The 22307-nt window shown below is 61.5% G+C and overlaps 1 protein-coding gene across 1 annotated transcript in view; it reads right to left on the bottom strand.

The window, feature by feature from the left end:
- Window positions 1-13544: 13544 nt before the first annotated feature.
- Window positions 13545-22307, bottom strand: part of LMX1B (LIM homeobox transcription factor 1 beta) — a 73457-nt gene continuing 64694 nt past the window's right edge. The window contains exons 3-8 of the mRNA XM_051836100.2: window positions 21521-21753; window positions 19100-19281; window positions 18879-18956; window positions 18635-18701; window positions 17088-17231; window positions 13545-16970 (exon numbers count right to left, since the gene is read on the bottom strand). Coding sequence (XP_051692060.1) covers window positions 16813-16970; window positions 17088-17231; window positions 18635-18701; window positions 18879-18956; window positions 19100-19281; window positions 21521-21753 — 862 coding nt within the window. The 3' untranslated portion in view covers window positions 13545-16812. The remainder of the gene's footprint in view (window positions 16971-17087; window positions 17232-18634; window positions 18702-18878; window positions 18957-19099; window positions 19282-21520; window positions 21754-22307) is intronic.

Raw genomic sequence — 22307 nt, 5'->3', positions numbered from 1 at the left:
GGGGGCTGGAGATGAAGGGAGGGGTCAGGGAGGTCTCTGGTGCCCAGTGTTGCTCCCTCAGGCACCTGTGGGGACTCTACCTGTCCAGTCTGGGGTCTGGGGGCAGGAGAGATGTAGGATCTGGAGGGAGTGAGAGAGGGAAGACAGGAGACCTGTGTGAGCTGGAGGGGCCTGGCGGGGGTGTGCACAGCAGAAGGCACTGGGGGCGGGGTGTGCAGGGGCGGCTGTGTGAGCAGAGGGTCTGGTGTTCCCGGGAGGCCCGGGGGGGGGGGGGGAGCGCTGCCCGACACACACTGCCAGCGGGGGCAGAGTCAGGATCTGAACTCAGCTCTGCAGGGTACTGGGTACTACTTCAGCACCCCCGAGGTCACACAGCCAAGGGGCCAGAGCTGGAAAACACCCACGTGGTGGTGGGCGCCTGCTGAGAGCCCCAGGCGGAAGAAGGCTCTGGAACATTCTTTATTGACCTGGAGAGGAAGTGTCCTGGCTATCTCCCCCACAGGGAGCAAAACCACAGGCATCCGCAGGAGGAAAAGCGGTCACCTCCACATGACCCAGCAGCCCCTCCCCCGCTCCCCCACCCCCTGCTGTGGTCCCTCACGGGTTAGAGCCATCCCTTCCACGTCCACTGTCTAAGTCCTGACCATCTGCATTAAGACATCTCTCAGGGTCATCGCTCCCTCCAGCCCCGCCAGCACAGCTGGCCCGGGTACTGGGTTTATGGCAGCCTCCTTGCTGGGTGGGGACCCTGTCTCCCACCCATCCCTGGGGAACCGTGATGATAAGGGGGTTGCATCATGCCCCCGTATGACCGGTGGCCATGGGTGGTGGGGACCCGTCTGGGCCTGCCTGGACTGACCACTCACCCAGGGCAGGAGCCCTCGTCTATGAGAGGATCCTGGGAGCTGTGGGGGGAAGCATGGGCGGGGCCCAGGTCTGGAAGGAAAAGAAGAACACTGGGGTGGCTCGGGACTTGGCACTGGGCAGTCCCTGGCTTCTTTGTGGCCCCGGGACATAACCAAGGTATGGGAGAGAGGGAGCCAGGGAGTAGTCTGATGGCTCCTGCGAGTGTCACACACAGCCCCTGCCCTTCCAGCCCACCTCACGCCGTCCCCGAGGCTACGGGAGACGCACCTGCACTGCGGACTCAGCTCTCAGGAATGTGCCACGCACTGCCTGTAGTTGCTGCAACTCACAAGGCAGAGGGTGATTGGTTGTCATGGAAACCTGTGTGGGAAGCACCTGCTGGCTCCATCCCTGGGTGGCAGTGCGGGCGGGCTCCCCGCGGGGACTCTGTGCTGTGTGCTCACTGCTCCCCCACCAGAAGCTCCTGGGCTCCTTGCTGAGCCCTGGCGACGCCTGCTCCCCTCTGAACAAGTCTCTTCTCTGGTGAAACACCCAGACTCCGGAGTTAGAGAGCCCTGACGCTTCCACTGGTTGGCTGTGTGGTCTTGAGCAAGGTAGTTGATTTTCTGAGCCTCAGTTTCCTCATCTCGAAAATGGGGATTGGCCGGTGCCGCAGCTCACTAGGCTAATCCTCCGCCTGCGGCGCCGGCACACCGGGTTCTAGTCCCGGTCGGGGCGCCGGATTCTGTCCCGGTTGCCCCTCTTCCAGGCCAGCTCTCTGCTGTGGCCCGGGAGTGCAGTGGAGGATGGCCCAGGTGCTTGGACCCTGCACCCCATGGGAGACCAGGAGAAGCACCTGGCTCCTGGCTCCTGCCATCGGATCAGCGCGGGGCGCCGGCTGCAGCGCGCCAGCCGCGGCAGCCATTGGAGGGTGAACCAACGGCAAAGGAAGACCTTTCTCTCTGTCTCTCTCTCACTGTCCACTCTGCCTGTCAAAAAAATAAAAAAAAATTAAATAAAAAAAAATGGGGATCACGACTGCATCATGAGGTGTCCACTTTGGGCCAAATGGCGGGACAGCACTCTGAAAGGCCCTCCCACTGGGTACCACTGGATGCTACGTGGATCGCAACAACAAGAGAAGCCGTCATCTCTCATGTGTTGCTGGCGCGCCAGAAAGGAAGGCAAAGCGCTAAGGACTACCTGCCTTCTGCAGCGACCGCCCTTCCCAGACACTGGGGAGCTGAAACCATACCCTGCCGTGTGACGACCAGGGGGGCGTGAAAGCCAGCCAGTGTGGCAGTAAGCACGGTCGTAGGCCACGGGAGGCTAGGGCAGCGCACGGTGAGAGACGGGACCCTGGAACCCCGGCACCGAGCCACAGTCTTAAAGAGGCTTACGGTAGTCCCAGCTTAATGGCAGCCCCTGGCTCTCGGCAGAAGCAGGTGCAAAGACCCTCGCCAGGGACACGCCTCCACCACGGCCCGCAGGAGTCCCACAGATTAAATTCTGCAAAACTTGAGCTCACAACCAGCAGTCGCCAAGCCACAGGGAAACAAGCGGCCGTGAGCGAGTCAGCCGTGAGACAGTCGACTTCGACATCGCCGAAGCTGCTGCGGTGACCAAACGCAGAATAAAGGAATCATGTATAAAGCGTCCAGAGAAGTGCCAGAGGGGGCCGGCTTTGTGGGGCAGGGGGCTAAGCCTGCTTGCTGGCAGCACCAGCATCTCCTAGCAGAATGTCAGCACCTGACAGTAGCTGACGTCAGTCCCTGGACCATTTGGGGAGCGAACCAGCAGATGGCAGATTTCTTTCTGTTTCTCCCTCTCTGTAACTCTGCCTCTCAGATAAATAAATAAATCTTTTAAAAGAAAAAGAAAGCACAAAGTTAGATGGCAGACACAAGTCCAAATTTGTCAAATCTATTGTTAAGAGCTGTAGCTATGCTAAACTCTCTAGTTGAAGGATAGAGATGATTTAACACAATACTTTAAAATGCAGCTGTCTGTTGTCTATAGGAACCAGTCCTAAAATACAAAGACTCCAAAAGGCTGAAAATAAAGCTATTCAAAGGGATATGACAGAAAAAATACCAACAAATTAAAATTAGAGTGGCTTAATTAATATAAGTGAGGAGTCATTAAGTCAAACATTATTGTAAGAGATACAGTTCCTAATGATAACAATTTAGCATACTGAGAATATATAACAATTCGACCAATAATATTGCCTCAAAATGTACAAAGGGAGGATGGATAGAACTACAGAGAAAAAGTGGTAGGTCTGTGCTTGTTATGGAAGATTTCCACATATCTCTTCCAGTTATTGGTATTTCAAGCAAAGAAAAATATTAAGATGGAGACGGTTTGGACTATGCAATTAACAAACGTGAACAAATGGACATACATAAACCCCAACCCTAACTCTGACAATTCAGAACACAAGTGCCTTCCGCGCACATGGGAGTTCATGGGAGGTGACTACGTCCCGCACACACGGGAGTTCCATGGGAGGTGACTACGTCCCACGCACACGGGAGTTCGTGGGAGGTGACCGCATATTAACAGAACGAAGCTCTCAACAATGATAACCACTGGTACCAAACAGCTCACGTTGTTGTCACCCCTTAAAATTTAGTGATAAAATAAGCAGCAAAAAAAAGTCATGGTTCATGTGTTTGTAGGTGAGAGACATCACACTGGAAATTTTAAAAGGACTTAGAAATGAATGAAAATATTACATATTAATCCTCTGCCTGAGGTGCTGGCACACCGGGTTCTAGTCCTGGTTGGGGCGCCGGGTTCTGTCCCAGATGCTCCTCTTCCAGTCCAGCTCTCTGCTGTGGCCTGGGAAGGCAGTGGAGGATGGCCCAAGTGCTTGGGCCCTGCACCCTCATGGGAGACCTGGAAGAAGCACCTGGCTCCTGGCTTTGGATCGGCGGAGCGCGCCTGCCGCAACAGCCATTTTGGGGGTGAACCAACAGAAGGAAGACCTTTCTCTGTGTCTCTCTCTCACTGCCTAACTCTGCCTGTCAAAAAATAAAAAATTAAAAAATTAAATTAAAAAAAGAAAATATTCCATATTAAAATTAATGGAGTGAAGCAAAAGTGGTAATTTGAGAAAAATTAAAGCTTTAAATGCTTACATTTAAAAAAGAAAATTTACCCAATAAACATAAAACATTTTTAAAAAATGGCCGTTGAGGCCATTTGGGGAGTGAAGCAATGGAAAGAAGACTTCTCTCTCTGTCTCTCCCTCTCACTGTAACTCTACTTCTCAAATAAATAAATAAAAACTTTTAAAAAATTTAGAATGTGAAAGGAAATATTGCTAGAGAGAGAGCAAAAATTAAAAAGGTTTTCAAGAAGAGAATACCCTGTAGTGCTTTGTATCAGTAAATTTAAAAACAAGCAGAATGAACACACCCCTTGAAACACATAACTTACGAAAACTGACTGCAGAAGAAATCAAAAGCCTGCGTGGTCTCAGGACCGTGAAGCCCAGCGGACGCGGTCGCTCGAGTGTCCACACAGCGGGCAGAGCCCAGGCGGCTGCCAGCCTTCGGAAGGCAGCCCCTCAACGCCAGACCCGTGCTTCGGGGGAGGCGGATGAGGGGGCGCTGGCTCAGCTCACGCTGTGAAGCCAGCTGAACCCCAGCCTGACCAGGACAGCCTCGGCACGGCAGCCAGCTCCAAACCCAGCGTCGACTGCTGGGGAGCTCAGCGCACGAGAATGCCCTTCAGTACCAGTGCTGTCACAGCATACAGATAGCTTCTAGTTATGTGACATACTAATATACAGTATATTTTATACGGTATAGCATGTTATATGCCATATAATCTATATATAAAATGTATAAATATACATGGTGACATTGACAGGTTAAAGGAGAAAATCTATGCAAAAGCACTTCATAAAAACCAATGTCTTGGGGCTGGCACTGTGGCGTAGCAGGTTAAACCACCACCTGCCTTGCTGGTATCCCATATGGGCACCAGTTCAAGTCCCGGCTGCTCCACTTCCCATCCAGCTCTCTGCTGTGGCCTGGGAGAGCAGTAGAAGATAGCCCAACTCCTTGGGCCCCGCACCCTCATGGGAAGACCCAGAGGAAGCTCCTGGCTCCTGGCTTCAGATCAGCACAGCTCCAGCTGTTGCAGCCATCTGGGGAGTGAACCAGCAGGTGGAGGACCTCTCTCTCTCTCTCTGCCTCTCCTTCTCTCTCTCCGTAACTCTGACTTTCAAATAAATTAATAAATCTTTTAAAAAAATTTTTCATGATTAAAATTCTTATTTTATAAGGAATACAAGGGGATCGTCTTAACTTGAAAAATTAAGCAAAATCATACTCAGTAGTCAGAGGTTACAAAGCGTTCTCTGTGACGGAATACGACAAGGGCCCCAGGTGACAGGAGCCTAATGAACATCCAAGCCCTAGCCAAGGTGTTTAAGACAAAGCGGAGGAGAGATGCAATGATTAGGAAGAAGCCAAATCATCATCATTTCTAGATGATGTGATTATGGGTACAGAAGAATCCGCAAGAATCTACTGAGAGATTATTAGAATTGATGAAAGGATATATCAAGGTAGCAGAATGGAAGATCAATATTCAAAACTAAATTGCTTTTCTCTACGCTAGCTTCTGAAAGTAAATAATCCAGGAAAATGAAATATTTAGAATAGTGACAGAAAGAAAAGAATCTAAAAATAAATGCAATAAAAGAGGAGTGAGGCCTGATGCAGCGAATGATACAACTTTATTGGAAAACATTAACAGCCTAAATAAACAGGGAGGCTGTTCCTGTTCAAGGAGAGAAAGACTTATTGCCTGCAATGTTATCAATTCTCCCTGCTGATCAAAAGAGTGATTTAATTCCGATCAAAAACCCACCAGGGGTTTTGTAAAGGAACTTTTCAGACCGATGCTACAGCCGGTGTGGACGCACAGAGGCCTGGGGCGTGACTCGGGGCCAGGTGGAGGCCTTGTCGAGAGCCAGTCACTGCCATCATGTGGCGCTGGCCCCAGGCGACGCCGACGGGCCCAGGGCTCAGGGCCCTGGCTGACCCGCGACAGCCCGGGCGACTCAGATCCTGGCCGCCAGGCACCGACTCTGGTGTAAGGGGGAGGACAGTCGGTGAGACCCTGAGTGCACCGTGTCCAAGAGGAAATCACTGATGGATTAAAGATTTGAATGTGGCCTGGCGGGCTAAGCCGCCACCTGTGAGTGACACCCGCATCCCGTATGGGAGCACCTGTTGGAGTCTCGGTTCTTCCGCTTCCAGTCCAGCTCCTTGCTAACAGCCTGGGAAGGCAGCAGAGGATGGCCCAAGCACTTGGGCCATTGTCACCCACGTGGGAGACCTGGATGGAGCACTGGACTCCTGGCTTGGGCCTGGCCCAGCGCCACCTGTTGGCCATTTGGGGAGTGAACCAGCAGATGAAAGTCTCTCTCTCTCTCTCTCTCTCTGTGTTGCTCTGCCTTTCAAATACAGAAATTAATAAATCTTTAAAAAATAAAAGTAGGCCGGCGCCGTGGCTCACTAGGCTAATCCTCCGCCTAGCGGCGCCGGCACACCGGGTTCTAGTCCCGGTCAGGGCGCCGGATTCTGTCCCGGTTGCCCCTCTTCCAGGCCAGCCCTCTGCTGTGGCCCGGGAGTGCAGTGGAGGATGGCCCAGGTGCTTGGGCCCTGCACCCCATGGGAGACTAGGATAAGTACCTGGCTCCTGCCATTGGATCAGCGCAGTGCGCCGGCCGCAGCGCGCCAGCCATGGCAGCCATTGGAGGGTGAACCAACGGCAAAGGAAGACTTTTCTCTCTGGCCCTGAGGCATCACCACCTTCCCCGGGAACTTGGAAAAGGCCCGAGGAGCACGGCCAGGTCCCCGGGGGCCCCACCTTGGCATTGTGCAGCCCCCCAGCCCAGCTCGGGCCCCTGTTCCCATGTCTGGACTCCCACGGTCCCCACTACTGCTCTATGTGGTTTTCTCCAACGTTCTAGGCTCCTGGTGTGGCCGACGCGTTTCCCCAGGGAGGCCTGTGTCAGGGAAACGTGGCTCTGCCCGGTGTCTCCAAACAGCACGAGGCCGTGTGAGAGGGCTGCAGGATGTGCCTGCGATGGCGGCGCTGTGCTCCCTGGCCACCGGTCCCCTCCTCTCCCTGTGTCGCTTGTGCTGTCCTGTCTGAACCAGCCCCCAGGCCAGGGCCCAGGGAGAAGCTCCGGATGGGCCACACCGTCAGCCCCCGAACCCTGGGAGGAGGTCCCCATCCTCTGGGAGGAGCTCCCGTCCCCTGGGAGGAGGTCCCCATCCTCTGGGAGGAGCTCCCGTCCCCTGGGAGGAGGTCCCCATCCTCTGGGAGGAGCCCCCATCCCCTGGGAGGAGGTCCCCATCCTCTGGGAGGAGCCCCCATCCCCTGGGAGGAGGTCCCCATCCTCTGGGAGGAGCCCCCATCCCCTGGGAGGAGGTCCCCATCCTCTGGGAGGAGCCCCCGTCCCCTGGGAGGAGGTCCCCATCCTCTGGGAGGAGCCCCCGTCCCCTGTCCCTCCCTGCCTTGGAGCCTGAGCTGCGGAAGCCCCCTGGCCGCTTACGAAGATCGGGGGACAGCGCCACCTCCACTCCGGGCGGAGCTGCTCGGCTGTCTGTTGCCGGGAGCCCGCTCCCTCCGTGGCCCTCAGCGACTTGCTTCCTCTCTCGGAGCCTCCGGGTCTTCAGCGGCAGGCTGGGGCGAGCAGTCCTTGAAGAGAGAACTCCAGTGGCTGACGCTCGGTGCGCCGGCCCAGGGTGCGTCCGGTGCTGGTGCTGGGTCGCCATGGTTACCCTCCGAGGCTGCCCGTCTTTCTTGCAGGGTGTCATTCCGGCTTCCCGCCCTTGTCACCATCACTCGGCTTGTGGACACTTTTGCGATGGGTATAACCTGATTACTTGCTTATTAGTAACTCAGCACCAGTAATTCACTGGCTCAGTTCTGCTGCACTGCCTGTCCCCGCGGCACAGCCTGCCGGCTCCAGCTGTGGCAGAGGCAGAAGGCTGCGCTCTGTGTGTGTGTGTGTGTGTGTGTGTGCGGTGGGGACAAGCCAGGGGCTCCACCCCAGGCAGGGGTCACAGCCACAAGGGCTGGGGTGCAGGAGCTGGCACCATCGACGTCCAGACCCGTCACCCTCGCCTCTGACAGCGTCCCGTAGGATGCGGTCTACTGAGAAAATGCCTCTCAAATGACATGTCTTAAACTCACTCAAACCCACTGCACCGGGTGGCGTCTGCACAGAGGACGTGCGGCCATGTCACAGGAGGGCGGAGGGGAGACGAGGTGCACAAGCCCCCGCTGGGCTCCTTGAGAATTAGCTCAGCTACTTTTTCTGTTGGGCACCGGTTTCTACGTCAGGAATCTGGAAATAGTTCATGGAGTCACGCAACGGCTCTGGGAGACAGTGGGGATTTCAGTCGGTGGTGACAAGTGACAGATTCAGAACAGCGTAAGTGATTGAGGGTTAGTTGGCTGTTTACTTGTCAGCCCTGCAACCGTGGACCCCATGGGGCCCTGGGGCTACCTCCCTGTGCACCTGTCCGCTTCCATTCCGGCTGTGAATTGGCCATGGCCTCTAGGGCTCCCCCTTGTGGTGAGGAGCAGGGATGTACATATCCCTGTTTGGGGATCCAAAGAGCAGGCCCCAAGTTCACCCCCTTGGACCAATCATAAGGAAGGGAATGGATACTGGAGCCACAGGGCCCAGGCCTGGCTGACTGACGGGGTTAGTCTCCCACTGCCCACGCCTTGACGCATCCATTGGCATGGCCCCCAGGCCCACGCACCGCCCAGGTGTCGCTCCCCTCTCTGCCACCCACTGGCCCTAGAGAAGCAGGAACGGAAGGCTGGCCTCACAGGAAATGGCTCCTGGAAGCCCCTGACCTTGTCGGGGGTGGCACACCTTGCCATGGCCGGTAGGTGGGTCGCAGGGACAGAAATGGTCAGATTGCAGCCCAGACCCCGGGCAGGGGCTCTCAGCCATGACTTGTGCTCCAGAAGCATGCATGGGGGCAGCACATTAGAGGGTGGACAGGACCTCACTCTGGTCCAGGAGGCCCCCCGACAGGTGCCTAGAGGTGGTCCTGGGGAAGCTGAGGCCAGCCTGGGACCGGGGCGGGGCCACACCTGCTGGCATCCACTCAGAGGGAAGCAGGGGCGGCGGGGCTGGGGGGTGCAGGGAGTGTGGGGTCCTCCCTCTGGGCTCACAGGGCCGGGCCATGGTGGATAAGCAGCCTCCCTCGGCTTTTAGACTCCTTGGAGCTCAGTTTCCCTGTCAGTGAAATGGGTGGGTAGGAGGAGTCAGGGAGAGGGGCTGGAGTGCAGCAAGTGCCCAGGCCAGGTTGCTGTGACTTTTATTCCACCCACCGGCCTCTCACCTGGCCTCGTTTTTCAGAGGCCAGACCCGGGCTTGCCACTTCCTGGCTGTGTGGCCTCAGGCAGGTGACTTAACATCTCTGAGCCACTCTCCTGTTCTGGAAGGTGGGAGTGCTCGCCCTTAGTTCTTAGGGCTGCGGTGGGGAGCCCTGGGGGCCCCTGAGGAGGGCACCCACCCAGTACCTGGCACGCAGCCCCAGCCTCAGAGAAGGGTCCATCTTCCCCAGCGCAACCCGCACCTCTCTGAGCGCAGCGGGGCCCACGCCTGCCTGACTCCCGATCGCCACCTGGTGGCCTGACGAGTGACTGCAGCTGTAGGAGCCACACGCAAGCAGCTCCTGGTCAGTCGAGCCGCAAAGCGCATGGCACTCTGACCAGGGTGGCCAGGCGTGGGTGCTGCCCACGGAAACCCACGCGGAGATGCCCCGAGGGTGGAGATGCACCAGGGCCTCCTGATCTTGTGGCAAACGTTTCCTGTGTGTCATCGTTGCCGATGCCATTTGGGTGTTTCGCAAATGAGGAGCTCCAAGCTCCAGGGGACCCTGGTGCCAGCCCCCAGGGGCTCCCAGGACAGGGGGCAGGTGTTGGGTGTGGCAGGTAGGGCGCCTGCGCCTCATGTTTGCTCCCTGGGCTGGGGGCTCAGATCTAGCTCCTGCCTCTGCTTCCGGCCAATACAGACCCCCCCCCCCCCCCGTGACAGTGTGCTGGCTTGGGTGGCAGGCACCCACGTGGGGACCTGGGTTGAGTGCCCAGCTCCTGGCTTCAATGCTAGTCCAGTCCCGGCCGTGGGGAGTGAACCAATGGATGGGAGTGCTCGCTTGCTGTCTCTCTCTGTCTCCCTGATTCTCAAACAAGTGAAAGACAAAACAGAGAAGGAGCAGCCAGGGAAAGCCCGGATCTGGTGTGTGGGCGCGGCGGTGTCTGCGTGGGTTTCTCTTCGGGCCGCGGACTCGCACAGCTGGGCCTCTGCACCCAGAGACGAACACGTTCCCAAAAAAGCCGCGACCCTGCTGACCGCGTGCAGGCTTGGCCGCGTGCAGGCTCGGCTGTTGCCACTGCTCCTGGGAGGCGTGGTAAGCCAGCCGGAGGTGGCAGCTAACACAGGACGGTGTCGCCAGATCTATGCAAATATATTTCGTGGAAGGGACCTGAGCCGGCACGGAAACGGGGGGCCGTATCCATGTCCCACAGAGCGCCCACTTGATTCCCAGCAAAACCGGCGAGTGGGGTCGCAGGGGCTCCTCGCTGCCCGACCGAGCCTGGCCCATCTTTGGAGGCTCAGCTCAAATGCCCCCTCCTCCAGGAGGCCTTCCCTGATTGCCCTGGGCACAGCCGGTGAGCCCCTGCCTCCTTTGGCATCCTATACGTATGCCTTTCTTACCATTCCTTCCTATGCTGTGCCCAGGCGGGCTGGGGTCTGCAGGGTCTGCCGGGCCAGGGGCAGGGAGAGCAGAGAGATGAGCGATGTGGGAAGCCTCTCTTCTCCAGCCAAGCTCCAGGGGTTGCTCTGAAGTCAAGGCCACCGACAGAGGGTCTCCCTGTCCACCAGGGCCTGGCGTGGAGTCGGGGACACTCAGAAGCTGGCCAGGGCACGTGGGGCAGAGCGGCACTCCCGGGAGGAGCCATGGGGACTGCCACATGCACAGAATTCATCCTGCCCCACGGGGCTCCCAGGAACAAGCAGAACTCGGAGCACCGCGCACGCCCATCCGAGCCCAGGTCGGCTCTGTGCACCTGCTGGGCACAGCCAGCCTTCTCCAGTCCAGAGCTGAGGGCCCTCGGGGAGTCTGCAGGGGCTGCTGGCTGCCAGGGACCCCAGGGGCAGGGCTGGGGGCTGTGTCCCTCTCCCCAGGCCTCAGACCCCTTGAAGACAGGCGGTGTAGGGTGGGCTCAGAGTCATGCTCCTCCCACACAACCCCCATGTCCCTGTTCAACTGCTACGGGGCCCTCTGCAACACCAAGTTCCTGGATCCGACACCCTGGAGCCAAATTCTTCTCTCTAAGCCTCGGTTTGCTCATCTGTGCAATGGGCTATCCAGTGGCTTGGAGGGTCAGTGAGCTGACCTCTGCCAGTGGCAGGCATGGGCTAGCATTGGTCCTGTTTCGGTCCGGCCTTGTCTCAGGCCCTCTCCAGTCCCCAGAGCCTCCACCCACTGCCTCCTCCCAATGCCACACCTCTGGGCCGGGAGACAGGCAGGTGACGGAGTGAAACGGATGAGCACTGCCCCCACATTTTGGAGTGACAGGAGTTTGAGCAATGCCGGGGAGGGGTGGGGTGTGGGGGCCCCCTCACACAGCCCAGACCCCGGCTCGGATGCTGGCAGCCCCTAGGGTCCTGCCTGGGTGCTGGCTGGCCTCACATCTCGCAGCCACCATGAGGCGCGCTGAAGGTAGGAGAGCGCTGCTTCGCCCCCGGCCCCTGGGCCTGAGCTCGAGGGCCTCCTGGGGCAGAGGTGAGGCCGCGGGTCTGCAGCCAACGCTGCTTTCGAATCGCGGTCCTGCTGCCTCAGGTTAGCTCTGGCATATTGAGCTGGTGACTCTGGCTTCTAGGCCTCGGCTTGCTCTACGGACCTGGGGTTCTGCCTCTCGGGGTTGTTGGGGTGCAAGCGAGGAAATGACCTGGAGGTTTCCAGCATCTCTCCGCCCCTGGCAGCCCAGGCAGCTCTGGGGGTCACCCCGAGGCTTCCAACAGTGAGGCCAGGAGAGGGCGCAGGACGGAGCCCGCCCCTAGGGGGCGCAGGCGTCCCGGGGCAGACGAAGCCTTGGGGTGACGCGGCCACAGGGGTGTGGAAGGCTGACATGTAGCACAGGGTGGGGGTGGGGGGGAGACAGGACACACACGGCATGCACAGACACGCACAGACATGCACAGACGAAGCACGCATACCCTTGTGTGGATCAGCTGCCCGGCTGGCAACCCAACCCGCCACTGCACAGGTACACACGCGTGTACACACACGCACGCGCGCACTGGGGTTGCCCTCCAGGGACTCGGAGGACCCTCGAGACATCAAGCAACGTCCTCTGAGAACCGACGACCATCTCCACCCCAGCACCCCTCGCACCAGCCCCCCGGACCCCACAGCCAGGGCTCCCCAGGTCACCAGGGCTCCACCTCCGCTCTGCGTTCCCCAGGGTGCACTTGCCTGCCCTGCACCGCAGGGACCCTCTGCTGGGACCCTCCGGAGATGCCCGGCTCACCCTCCCGGGGCCAGATCTTTATCCCCCTGCCCCCCAGCCCAGGGACCCGGGGACCCAGATGCCGCCTGGACTCCCCTCACTGAGGTCTTTGGGCTCTGTCCCCTTCTTCCTCCTCGTGGTCACCTCTCACTCAGGTGATGAGCCGACCCCCTCACCTCCACCCAGCCCTCCCGTCCCCGCAGACCCAGTCCTGCCCCCACCTCGGCGCATCTCTCCTGCCTCCAGTCTCAGTTCTCCTTGTGGATGGGAGAGGTACAAGATTTAGCCTGCCCGCGAGGTTCTCGGTTCTGCTTTTATTTATTTGAGCCGTTCAGAGAAAGGAGAGAGAGAGCTGCCACCCGCTGGCTTGTTCTCCCTGTGCCTCCAACAAGCTAGGGCCGGGCAGGCTGGAGCCAGGCATTGGGAACTCCGTCCAGGTCTCTGTGTGAGTGGACAGGGACCCAACAGTTTCAGCCGCCACCTGGGTGCCTCCTAAGGCGAGCGTTAGTAGGAAACCGGAGTCAGAAGCAGAACCAGGTCGCACACCCAGACGTGCTGATACGGGGTGCAGGCATCCCAAGCCGCATCTGAACCACCACGCTGAACGCCGGCCCCCACCCGTGCACAAGCCTAGGACACATCCAGACAGCCCTCCCCACTCTGGGTCCCCACTGAGCCAGGTCTCAGTTTAATACACCACTTCTTCCGGGAAGCCTTCCACGATGTCCTGTTCTCCCAGACAGGGCGATGGCAAGGCTTCACTGGACCTCAGCTGAGCTCAGTTCACACTGTCCGCCTACCTGAGGCAGGAGCCACGGAGCCCCAGTTCTCAGCCTGGTGGCCAGCACTTGGGGGGCCCTTCACAAAGACCAGCTGGCCACAGGAATGAATGAATGAGTGATGGGCAGGGGGACAGGGTGAAACGGAGAGGGGATGAAGGGATCAAAGGCCGGAGAGGGTTCAGGGCTCAGGATGGATGGGGGAGATGAGGATTATGGGATGGGTGCGGCAAGACTTGAACCCCATGCCCTCCCTCCTCCCTGGTGGCCACCAAGATACCTGCCAGTGTGGCTCGCAGGCCCCGCCCCCTGCCCCGCCCCCCAAGGAGAGGCACCACGGGCGCGGGCGCGTACAGGTTGGTTTATTTACAAATACACGACGTCTCGGCTTGTCCCGTGGTTGGTTCCATTTTCTGCGTTTGTGGGAAGAGGCGGAAGGTGAGTGGAGGGCGGGGCGGGGCGGTGATATGGTAAACGCTAATAAATAATTTAACAATGACAAGTTATTAAATAAAACGTGTCTGGGGATGGCGCGTGGGCAGTGAGTCTGTACAAGGAAAACAGGACTGGCCAGTGGGCCGGGCTCCCGTGGGACCCCCTCCCTGGGCTGGGGGAAGGGCCCTCCTGCTCCCCCGGTCCCAGGCCTCCGAGTGCGTCTGGTGTGTGAGCGTGGAGCCCCTTCCCACAGGCAGCAGCCCAGCCCCTCCCCCGCAGCGGGTGCTCAGGGCTCAGGGCTAGAGCCTGGCAGGTGGCGGCCAATGGGCCTCCCCCGAGGCTCCCGGTGTGCGAAGTGACAGGGGCATCATCGGATCGGCAGGGGGAGGCAGCCTCACTGCCAAGAGGCTGCCCCCGGACCTGTGAGGGGGGCTGGACCCTGCTGGGCCCTAGTGGGTGGGATGCAGCTCCAGGGCCTCCCCCTCGCCCCCTGGCCTGCCCCTGCCGGGCAGCCTCCTTGGAGTCCCCCCAGGACAGCAGAGCACCTGGGAGCCTCCCTGGAGTGGGCAGATGAGGCCCCGGCTGGGGTCAGGGCTGGGCTTCTTGTCCCCTGTTCCCCCCGACTCCGTGGTACTGGGGCAGAGTCCTTCCTTCTGGGCCTCGACGTCCCCAGCACGGAAGTAAAACTTGGCATTTCTCCCAGAGTCTCTCTCTCTGCCTCTTCCTCCCCCTCCCTTGGGGCCTCCCACCCTGGTCCCTGGGGGGCTGCTGGGCTCCTGTCCTGGCTCCGCCCACCCCCTCCCCGCCAGTCAGAGCTGGAGGATCTGCCCACGTCAGCTGGCCCCAGATCCCAGATTTCAGCCCACCCAACCCTGTGGACTTCTGCTGGGGGACCCTGACCATGTCCCCCTCCGTCTCAGCCTCAGCGCCCTCGTCTGAGAAACAGGTCCCTGACCACATCCGGGGGTGGAACCGCCCAGGCCACCCAGCACCCAACACGTGCGTCCTCGCCCAGGGCCAGGCACAGTGGGTGTCAGCGCCGGGGAGCCCGGGGCCCGGGAGCCACACGTGGACAGTGGGTAGTCCTGGGGTGGAGGGCTCTCTGAGGTCCCTTTTGACTTCGCCCACCTGGGTCACGTGCTTAGGGGTCCCCACCCAGCTCCTGGCCCTGGGGCAGCATGATGGGGAACAGGGACCCCAGAGCCCAGCAGGTTTCCTAAGAACAAGTCCTGCCCCTACCTAGTGGCCACTCACGGGGGCTAGCAATGGTTCTGCTAACGGGCTGCAGCTCTGGGAGACCCTGGGGCAGGTCCCACCCCCTCCCCTGGCTGAAAGACAAGGGGGTGGACCAGATGACCCACTCCTGCTGCCCTTCCAACAGAGAGCCTGGGGGAGGAGGGCCAGGTCTCCCAGGGGCTGCCCGCAGTGTCTCTGCCTGCCTCAGGCCTGCTCACCCAGCAGAAGGCAGACCCTCCCCTGAATTCAGCACGGCTGCCTCTACAACCCGGGCAGGCTGGGGCTTCGGCCAAGTTCTGTCTGGGACATGAGGAACACAGAGGCCCGGGGGCAACCCTGCCTGGGGAGGAGCAGGGTGAGGGCTGAGAGCTGGGACTGGCCCGGGGCGCTCCGGAGGGGCCGCGGGCTCCCTAGACACCGAGAGGGGTCCGGAGGTGGAGGGAGACACCCCGTCGCTTCTGCTCAAAGGTGGGCCAGGCAGAGCCCAGGGGCGTGGCCTATGCCCCTCAGCTTTGAGGGCCATGGGGCCATCAGCTTGGCTGCATAGGGAGGGTAGATGGGTGTGTCTGGCTTACAGGGCAGGGCACCCAACACACACCTCTGCCACCTGCAGGGACAGGGACAGGGCGGGGCGGGGGTGCGGTGGGAACGCAGCGGGCCCCAGGCCCACACCCCTGACAGGCGCGTGTGCTGGGAGAGCCGCAGATTTGAACCCACTCTCACAAGAGGAGCTGGGACCCAGGAAAAGGCAGGGTTCTTCTGGGGTGTGCCAGCAGGTGCACCGCCCCCCCCCACACACACACAGAGAAGGGCGGTGGCTTAGCTGTCACTTGTGCGTGGGGGCCGGGGGGCCGCAGACGGGCGGGGAGGCTTCCCAAGGCCAGATGTGCATGAGCAGAGGCAGGCCTGGCTGGCTGGTGTCCACCGGCAGGCGGAGTGGCGGCCCTGGCCGTCCCACACCTTTCGGGGAAAGCCAGAGCCCAGCGAGGAGTGTGGTTTTGCCAGGAAGGGCTGGAGGAGACAGTGACTTTGAGACTCAGGGCTGAGAGAGGCCGAGGCACGGCCGGCAGGAAGGGGCAGCTGGCTGGGGGTGGCCCGGGAGGGAGCCGGACATTAGCCGGGGTGCTGCACAGGTGAACCCCGAGGTCCCCTCCACCCAGAGGTTCTGCCACTGGCCTGACCCCACCTGGCTCAGGGGAGGGCGGGGCCTCCCTCTGGGCTGCTACAGTACTGGCTAGGGCTGCCCTGCATGCTCACCCCGCCTTCTCTAACTGCTCTAAGAAGACGGGGGTCCCTGCTCCCCTTGGGCGCCCACTCTCCCTCTGCCTCTCGCAGCGTCGCTAGGATCTGTGTGCGTATTTGCCCCGCTCTGCCTGTGTGCGTGCCTTGTGTGTGCGTCTGTCCCTCTGGGTCTGCCTGGCTCTGGCCACAGCATCCTCCCCCCGCAAGCTGCCGGTGACCGTTTCTGGCAAAGCATGGTGAGCCTGGCACACCTGCCGGGCTCTTGGCTATTTCTGCTCCAAGGCTCAGACAGGGAGGTGGGCACTGGCGCAGGATACGGGAGCGCTGGCTTCGTGGATTAACGGGCACTGCGCCCCAGCATCGGCATCCTGGGGCCCGTGCGGGGAGGTTGGCTGGACACAGAGAGGACATTTAAAAAAATAGAGAGAATTTAAGCTTCCCAAAAAAGAGACGGGGAGGGAGGAGGCAATGGGGCCGGGGCGGGGCTGGGAGGCGAGAAGAGCGGCTGTGGAGAGCAAGGTCCCTGCGGGCAGCCCAAGCCCCCGCCCAGGCTGCACCCGGCTGCCTGTCTGGCCAGGCCCGGCTGGCCGCGGGCAGGGCCCCGTATGGCTGTCTGTAGCGGATGTCCAGGCGGCTGCTGCTGAGGCCCGCTGGCCCCTGGCCCTGCACCCTAGCGTCCTTGCGCCCTGGCCGGCTCTCAGGAGGCGAAGTAAGAACTCTGCATGGAGTAGAGCCGGTCGATGGGGTTCCCCACGCGCGCCTGCAGGGAGCCCACGTCCGAGGAGCCCAGGAAGCAGTCGCTGAGGCTGGTTAAGGAGGTATCGCTGTCGATGTCGTGGAAGATGGAGTCGCTCCCTGGGGCCGGAGGGGGAGAAGGGACGTCAGCACTGGGGCCCTCCCAGCAGGAGGAGGCGGGTGGGCAGGGGGAGGGGCAGCGCGGGGGTGGCTCACTGTGGGGGCTCATGGGCTCACCTGGCATTTGGGGCGGCGTGAGGCCCTGCTGGAAGGGGTCGCTGCTGCCGTAGGGGCTCTGCTCCATGGCCACGATCTGCTGCTGCGGCGGGGCCAGCGGTGTGTAGGAGGCCATCATGCCCTCCATGCGGCTGGACAGGACCTCTGGGGACAGGCCACGCCTTCACACACCGGCCCTGGCAGCCCCAGGGGGGCCCCACAGGTGTCCCCCGGGAGTCCCTCCTGCTCACGCTGGCTGCGGCTGCCCGGCTCCTTGTCCAGAATCAGCGTCATCCAAAGCCCACCCCGCCTTCCCCAACCCCCAACCGCCCGGCCCTCCAGGAGCTGGGGCCCTCCGGGAGCAGACACCGGGGCAGGCAGTGGTGACGGCCTCAGGGAGCAGAACCCGGGCCAGAGAGGCCTGGGAGGGCTTCCTGGAGGAAAGGGGCCAGCTCAGTGTGGCTTCAAGGACCAGCCAGGGAGGCGACAGGTGGCCAAGGCACAGAGACACCGTGGGGGGATCATTCGGCCCAGCCCCGTGGCGGTGTGGGGAGAGGACCAGCCGGTCGTGTGGTTACTTCAGGGGCTGAGCCGAGTCAGGGGGTCCCCCTGAGGCTGCCGGCAGACAGGAGGGTCCCCGCTAGGGCAGCTGTGGGGCGCGGGGCTGCAAATGAGAAGCCCCTCCCTGACTAGCCACTGAGCCTCCACAGGGAGGGCTGCAGGGCTCCTGGCTCAGGTGGGGGGTGGGGCTGGCGTGCCCCATGCACGTGGCAGTGATGTGGAGCATGTGTGGGCTATGTGAGCACGGGTCGGGGGGCTGTGTCCAGGGCGGGGCTGCAGGGCAAAGCACAGCTTGGAGCTGCTGGGACCCAAGGCAGTGGCTACAGCCCCAGGAGGGGGTGGACAGGAGACAGGAAGCGCTGGGGCCTTGGGCCTGGCCTGAACAGAAGGCACTTCCCAGCGTGCCCTGAGCCCCAGGAGCCTCCCTCTCAGCTGGAGCAGGTAGCTCTGGGCCCCACCTACTTCCTTTACAACCATGAGGGCTCTGTGGCCCGTGGGAGGCTGGGGGTCGGCCCTGGCCAACGCAAGTGGAGACAGCATTTGACAAAGCCCGGGGCAGGGTGGCCTGGCCTTTGGCCCCTCACCATCCAGCAGGAGCTCACCTTGGAGTCCTCAACAGCCTGTCTGCCCACGGCAGGCACAAGCGCAGCTGAGACAGGGCACAGGACGAACTCCCCCACCCCTCCACAGGGGACCTCTGGGAAGGGAGCGAGACCAAGCGAGAGCAACGCCGGGAGCAGCCCCGTGCACCCGTGAGCTGGGAACACAGCGCCGTTCTGACTGCAGAAGTCCTGCCCCCGCCCCCACGGGCCGCCCTGCCGTCTCCTGCTCCCCGACCGCGCCCCGTGGTCCCCACCGCTGGTCCCATCGCTTCTCCACATCTCAGCGTGGCGCTTGCAGGCCACAGGGGTCCCGGGCTCCGCTTGCCCTGGCGGGAGGCTTCCTGGGAGTCTCGCTACCAGACACGGCCCGGCCCCTCTGTCCGCGGCCCTGGGGTGCAGGCTCACCTTGGCCCAGCCGCTGGGAGTTCTGCTGCTCCTGCTGCTGCTGGTGCCGCCGCGCCAGCTTCTTCATCTGCCGGGGAGCAGCACAGGTCACCCCGGCCCGGCTCTGCCCCGTCCAGCCCCTGCCCCCACACCAGGCCCTCCTCCCCACCCCACCCCCGCCCCATCCGCTCCCGGCCCCTCCACATGCGTGGCCCTGTGCTGTTAGCCCTGCCCTGGGCCAGCGGGGGTGGGAGGGGCCTCTCACCTTAGCTCTTTGGTTCTGAAACCACACCTGCACCACACGCACGCTGAGGCCCGTCTCAGCCGCCAGGGTCTCTCGGACCTGGGCCGGAGAGAGCGGGACGGGTCAGACCCCGAGGGGCAGGGCTGCCCCGCCCAGTCCCCTGCCCCCCGCCAGCAGGACAGCAGGTGGTGTGGGCAGCCGCAGGGGTGGGGTCTGCCCGTCCCACTCCAGCCGCACCTCACCTTCCGACAGGGCTTGGAGGACACCTCGAAGGAGGCCTTGAAGGCTCGCCGCTGCTGCGTGGTGAGGATGGTCCGCGGTCGCTTGGGCCTCCGCGGGTCCTTGCCGTCATCCCCGCTGCCCTTGCTCTGGCCGCCCTGCCCCTTGGCTGGCTTCATGTCCCCGTCCTCGTCCTCACTCTTCACTGTGGGGACACAACTCGGCTTGTCACGGAGGGCTGAGGGTGGTCCCAGGTCCCAACCTTCTGCCCTGCCCACCCCGCCCCCTGTGGCTGACACCTGCTGTGCCTCCCCAGGGCCCCTCCCCACAGGCTCTGCTCGCCTCTGCTCCTGTGCCCTGGTGTGCAAAGCGTCCCCTTCCCAGGCTGCAGGCCCACGCAGGGGCAGGCACACGCTGTCACAGCACCCACAGGCACTTGTGGGCGTGTACACTCAGGAAGGCACAGGCCAGCACAGGTATGCAGGCCCACGACATCCACTCCCTCAAGGCCAGTCTGCTGGCTTCCTAAGGACTGATGGAGCCCCGGATGAGGGCTGAGGCCACCCTGGCCCTGGGTTTCCCCAAAGCCAGCCTGTCTGGGACGCTCCTTGTCTGGGACACAGCACAGCACACCAGCCAGCCTTCCAGAAAGCCAGCTCCCACTGCGCCGGCCCCATGCCAGCCAGGCTCCAGAGTCCCAAGAATGCAAGGAACCTTCCACTCTGGGGCTCCAGGGACTGGGAACTGACAGCAAAGACACACGCACCAGGCCCTCACACACAGGAGTGTGAGCGACCACAGCGGGCACATGTGTGGGCACGCACACAGCACACACTGATCTACGTGCAAATGCAGATTGGAACGTGGGTCTGCAAAGGTCTGAGCGCATGCAGACAGCCCACAGAGTGCACTCACACACATGCATACCCACACAGCTGAGTGCTCTCTCACACACGTGCACACACAGGAGCACAGACAGCTCACAGAGTGCTCTCACACACGTGCACACACACAGCTCACAGAGTTCTCTCACACACACAGTGCACTCACACACACAGCTCACAGAGTGCTCTCACACACACATCCACACACACAGCTCACAGAGTGCTCTCACACATGCACACTCAGAGTACCCTCACACACACATGCACTCACACACACAGCTCACAGAGTGCTCTCACACATGCACACTCAGAGTACCCTCACACACACATGCAGTTACACACACAGCTCACAGAGTGCTCTCACACACACATGAACGCACAGTGCACTCACACACACATGCACATGCACACAGCTCAGAGTGCATTCACACACGCATGCACACGCAGAGTGCACTCACATGCACAGCGCATTCACACACGCATGTACGCAGAGTGCACTCACACACGTGCACACACACAGCTCACAGAGTGCTCTCACACACACATGCACACACACAGCTCACAGAGTGCTCTCACACACACATCCACACACACACACAGCTCACAGAGTGCTCTCACACACACGTGCACACACACAGCTCAGAGTGCTCTCACACACGTGCACACACACAGCTCACAGAGTGCTCTCACACATGCACAGTTATACACACAGCTCATAGAGTGCTCTCACATATGCGCACTCAGAGTGCTCTCACACACACATGCAGTTACACACACAGCTCACAGAGTGCTCTCACACACACATGCACACACAGGCTCACACACGGCCATGCAGCTGGTGTATCCAACCAGCGACACCCCACCCCCACCAGGTGCACACAGCACTTCTACGCCCTGGAGTCCAGGGTCTCAGAGGTGCCAGCCCAGAGGATGGCCAAGTCTCCCCACCTGCCCGCGTCTGAACTGACTGCCTCTGTCTGTTCCCGTCCTCAGGGTGCGAGCCCTTTGGAGGGGCCAGTCCCCTCCCTTTCCTAGGCCCGGGCTGAACCGGCCAGGGGCACCTGGGCCTCTGCTGGCCCAGAGGGGTCCAGGCAGCCGCAGCACCGTCATGGTGCATCCCTGTCCGGGGAGAGACGGGGACAGGCAGACACCGCCCACCACCTCCACCGCGGGCCCTGGCTGTGACAAACCTTCCCGTGTGGGCAGGCTCCTGTGACCGAGTGGCTCTGGGGGACCCTAAGGACACCTCCTTTCCCTGCTCCCAGCTCAGGCCACTCCCCCCTACTCCCAGCAACCAGGGCGTCGGCTACCTGTGCGTGTGCGTGCATGCGTGCGTGTGTACAGCACAAGCCACGGTGCACTGAGGATGTGCACAAACACGCGTGCAGCTGTACGCGTACCGAGTCTTGCGTGTGCGTGCGTGTGCACCTTAGTAGGGGCTTTTGCACGCTTGGGTTCGTGTGCACATCACACACCTGGGGGTGTGCACGTGTGTGATCACGGGCAGGTCCAGCGGGCACCCCGCTGGTGTGGCTGCGGCCGGCGCGGGCCGGGGCTCACCGGAGTCAGACTCGTCGGGGCTCACGGAGCTGAGCAGGTCCTTCTCCTTCTCGTAGTCGCCCTTGCACAGCAGCTGGCCCTCCTTCAGCACGAACTCGTCACCCTTGCGCAGCTGCCGCTCGCACACGCAGCAGCAGAAGCAGCCCAGGTGGTACACGCACTCCAGCGCCCGCATCACGAACTCCGTGGGCGCGATCTTCTCCATGCAGCCGCTGCACTTGGCCGCGAAGAGCCTGCGGGGCACAGAGCGGCGCGGGTCGGGGCTGGGCAAGGGGTCCTCCGGGGGCAGCTGCCGCTCCAGGCTGCCCACTGGGGCCCCTCTCCTAGGGGCGCCGCTCATAGCCACGGTGGCCACCAGAGGGCAGTGTGCAGGACACCACCAGCCTCCCCTGTCCGTGAGAGGGCTCTTCCTCCTCCCGCACCCCCACTTCCAAGCAGCGCCCCGCTCCCTGGGCTCCCAGCCCCTCCACCCCTTCAGCCTCCCACGCCCATCCCGCAGAGGCCCAGGGCATCTCTCCAAATTCGCATCTCACAACGCTGCTCCCCTGCGCCAGCCTCTCCCATGGCTCCCCAGTGCTGCCAGAGACCATGCAGGCTCCCACGCCTGGCACTCAAGGCCCCTCCCTCGGCACCTTCTGCTCCCCCAGGCTGCAGCCCCCATGGAGCAGTCTGCAGGGACCTCTCCGTGCCCTGTTCCCTTGCCCCTGGGGTGGGCTGGCGCCTCCGTAAGCCCCCCCCCCTTCAGCTGCCACGTGACCACTGGCCCTGATGTGACTGCGCACGTGCA

The sequence above is a fragment of the Oryctolagus cuniculus genome, chromosome 1, assembly GCF_964237555.1.
Source record: "Oryctolagus cuniculus chromosome 1, mOryCun1.1, whole genome shotgun sequence".
In the NCBI taxonomy this organism is placed as follows: domain Eukaryota; kingdom Metazoa; phylum Chordata; class Mammalia; order Lagomorpha; family Leporidae; genus Oryctolagus; species Oryctolagus cuniculus.
Note: the sequence above shows the minus strand (reverse complement) of the source record. Positions and strands in the feature narration are given on the sequence as shown.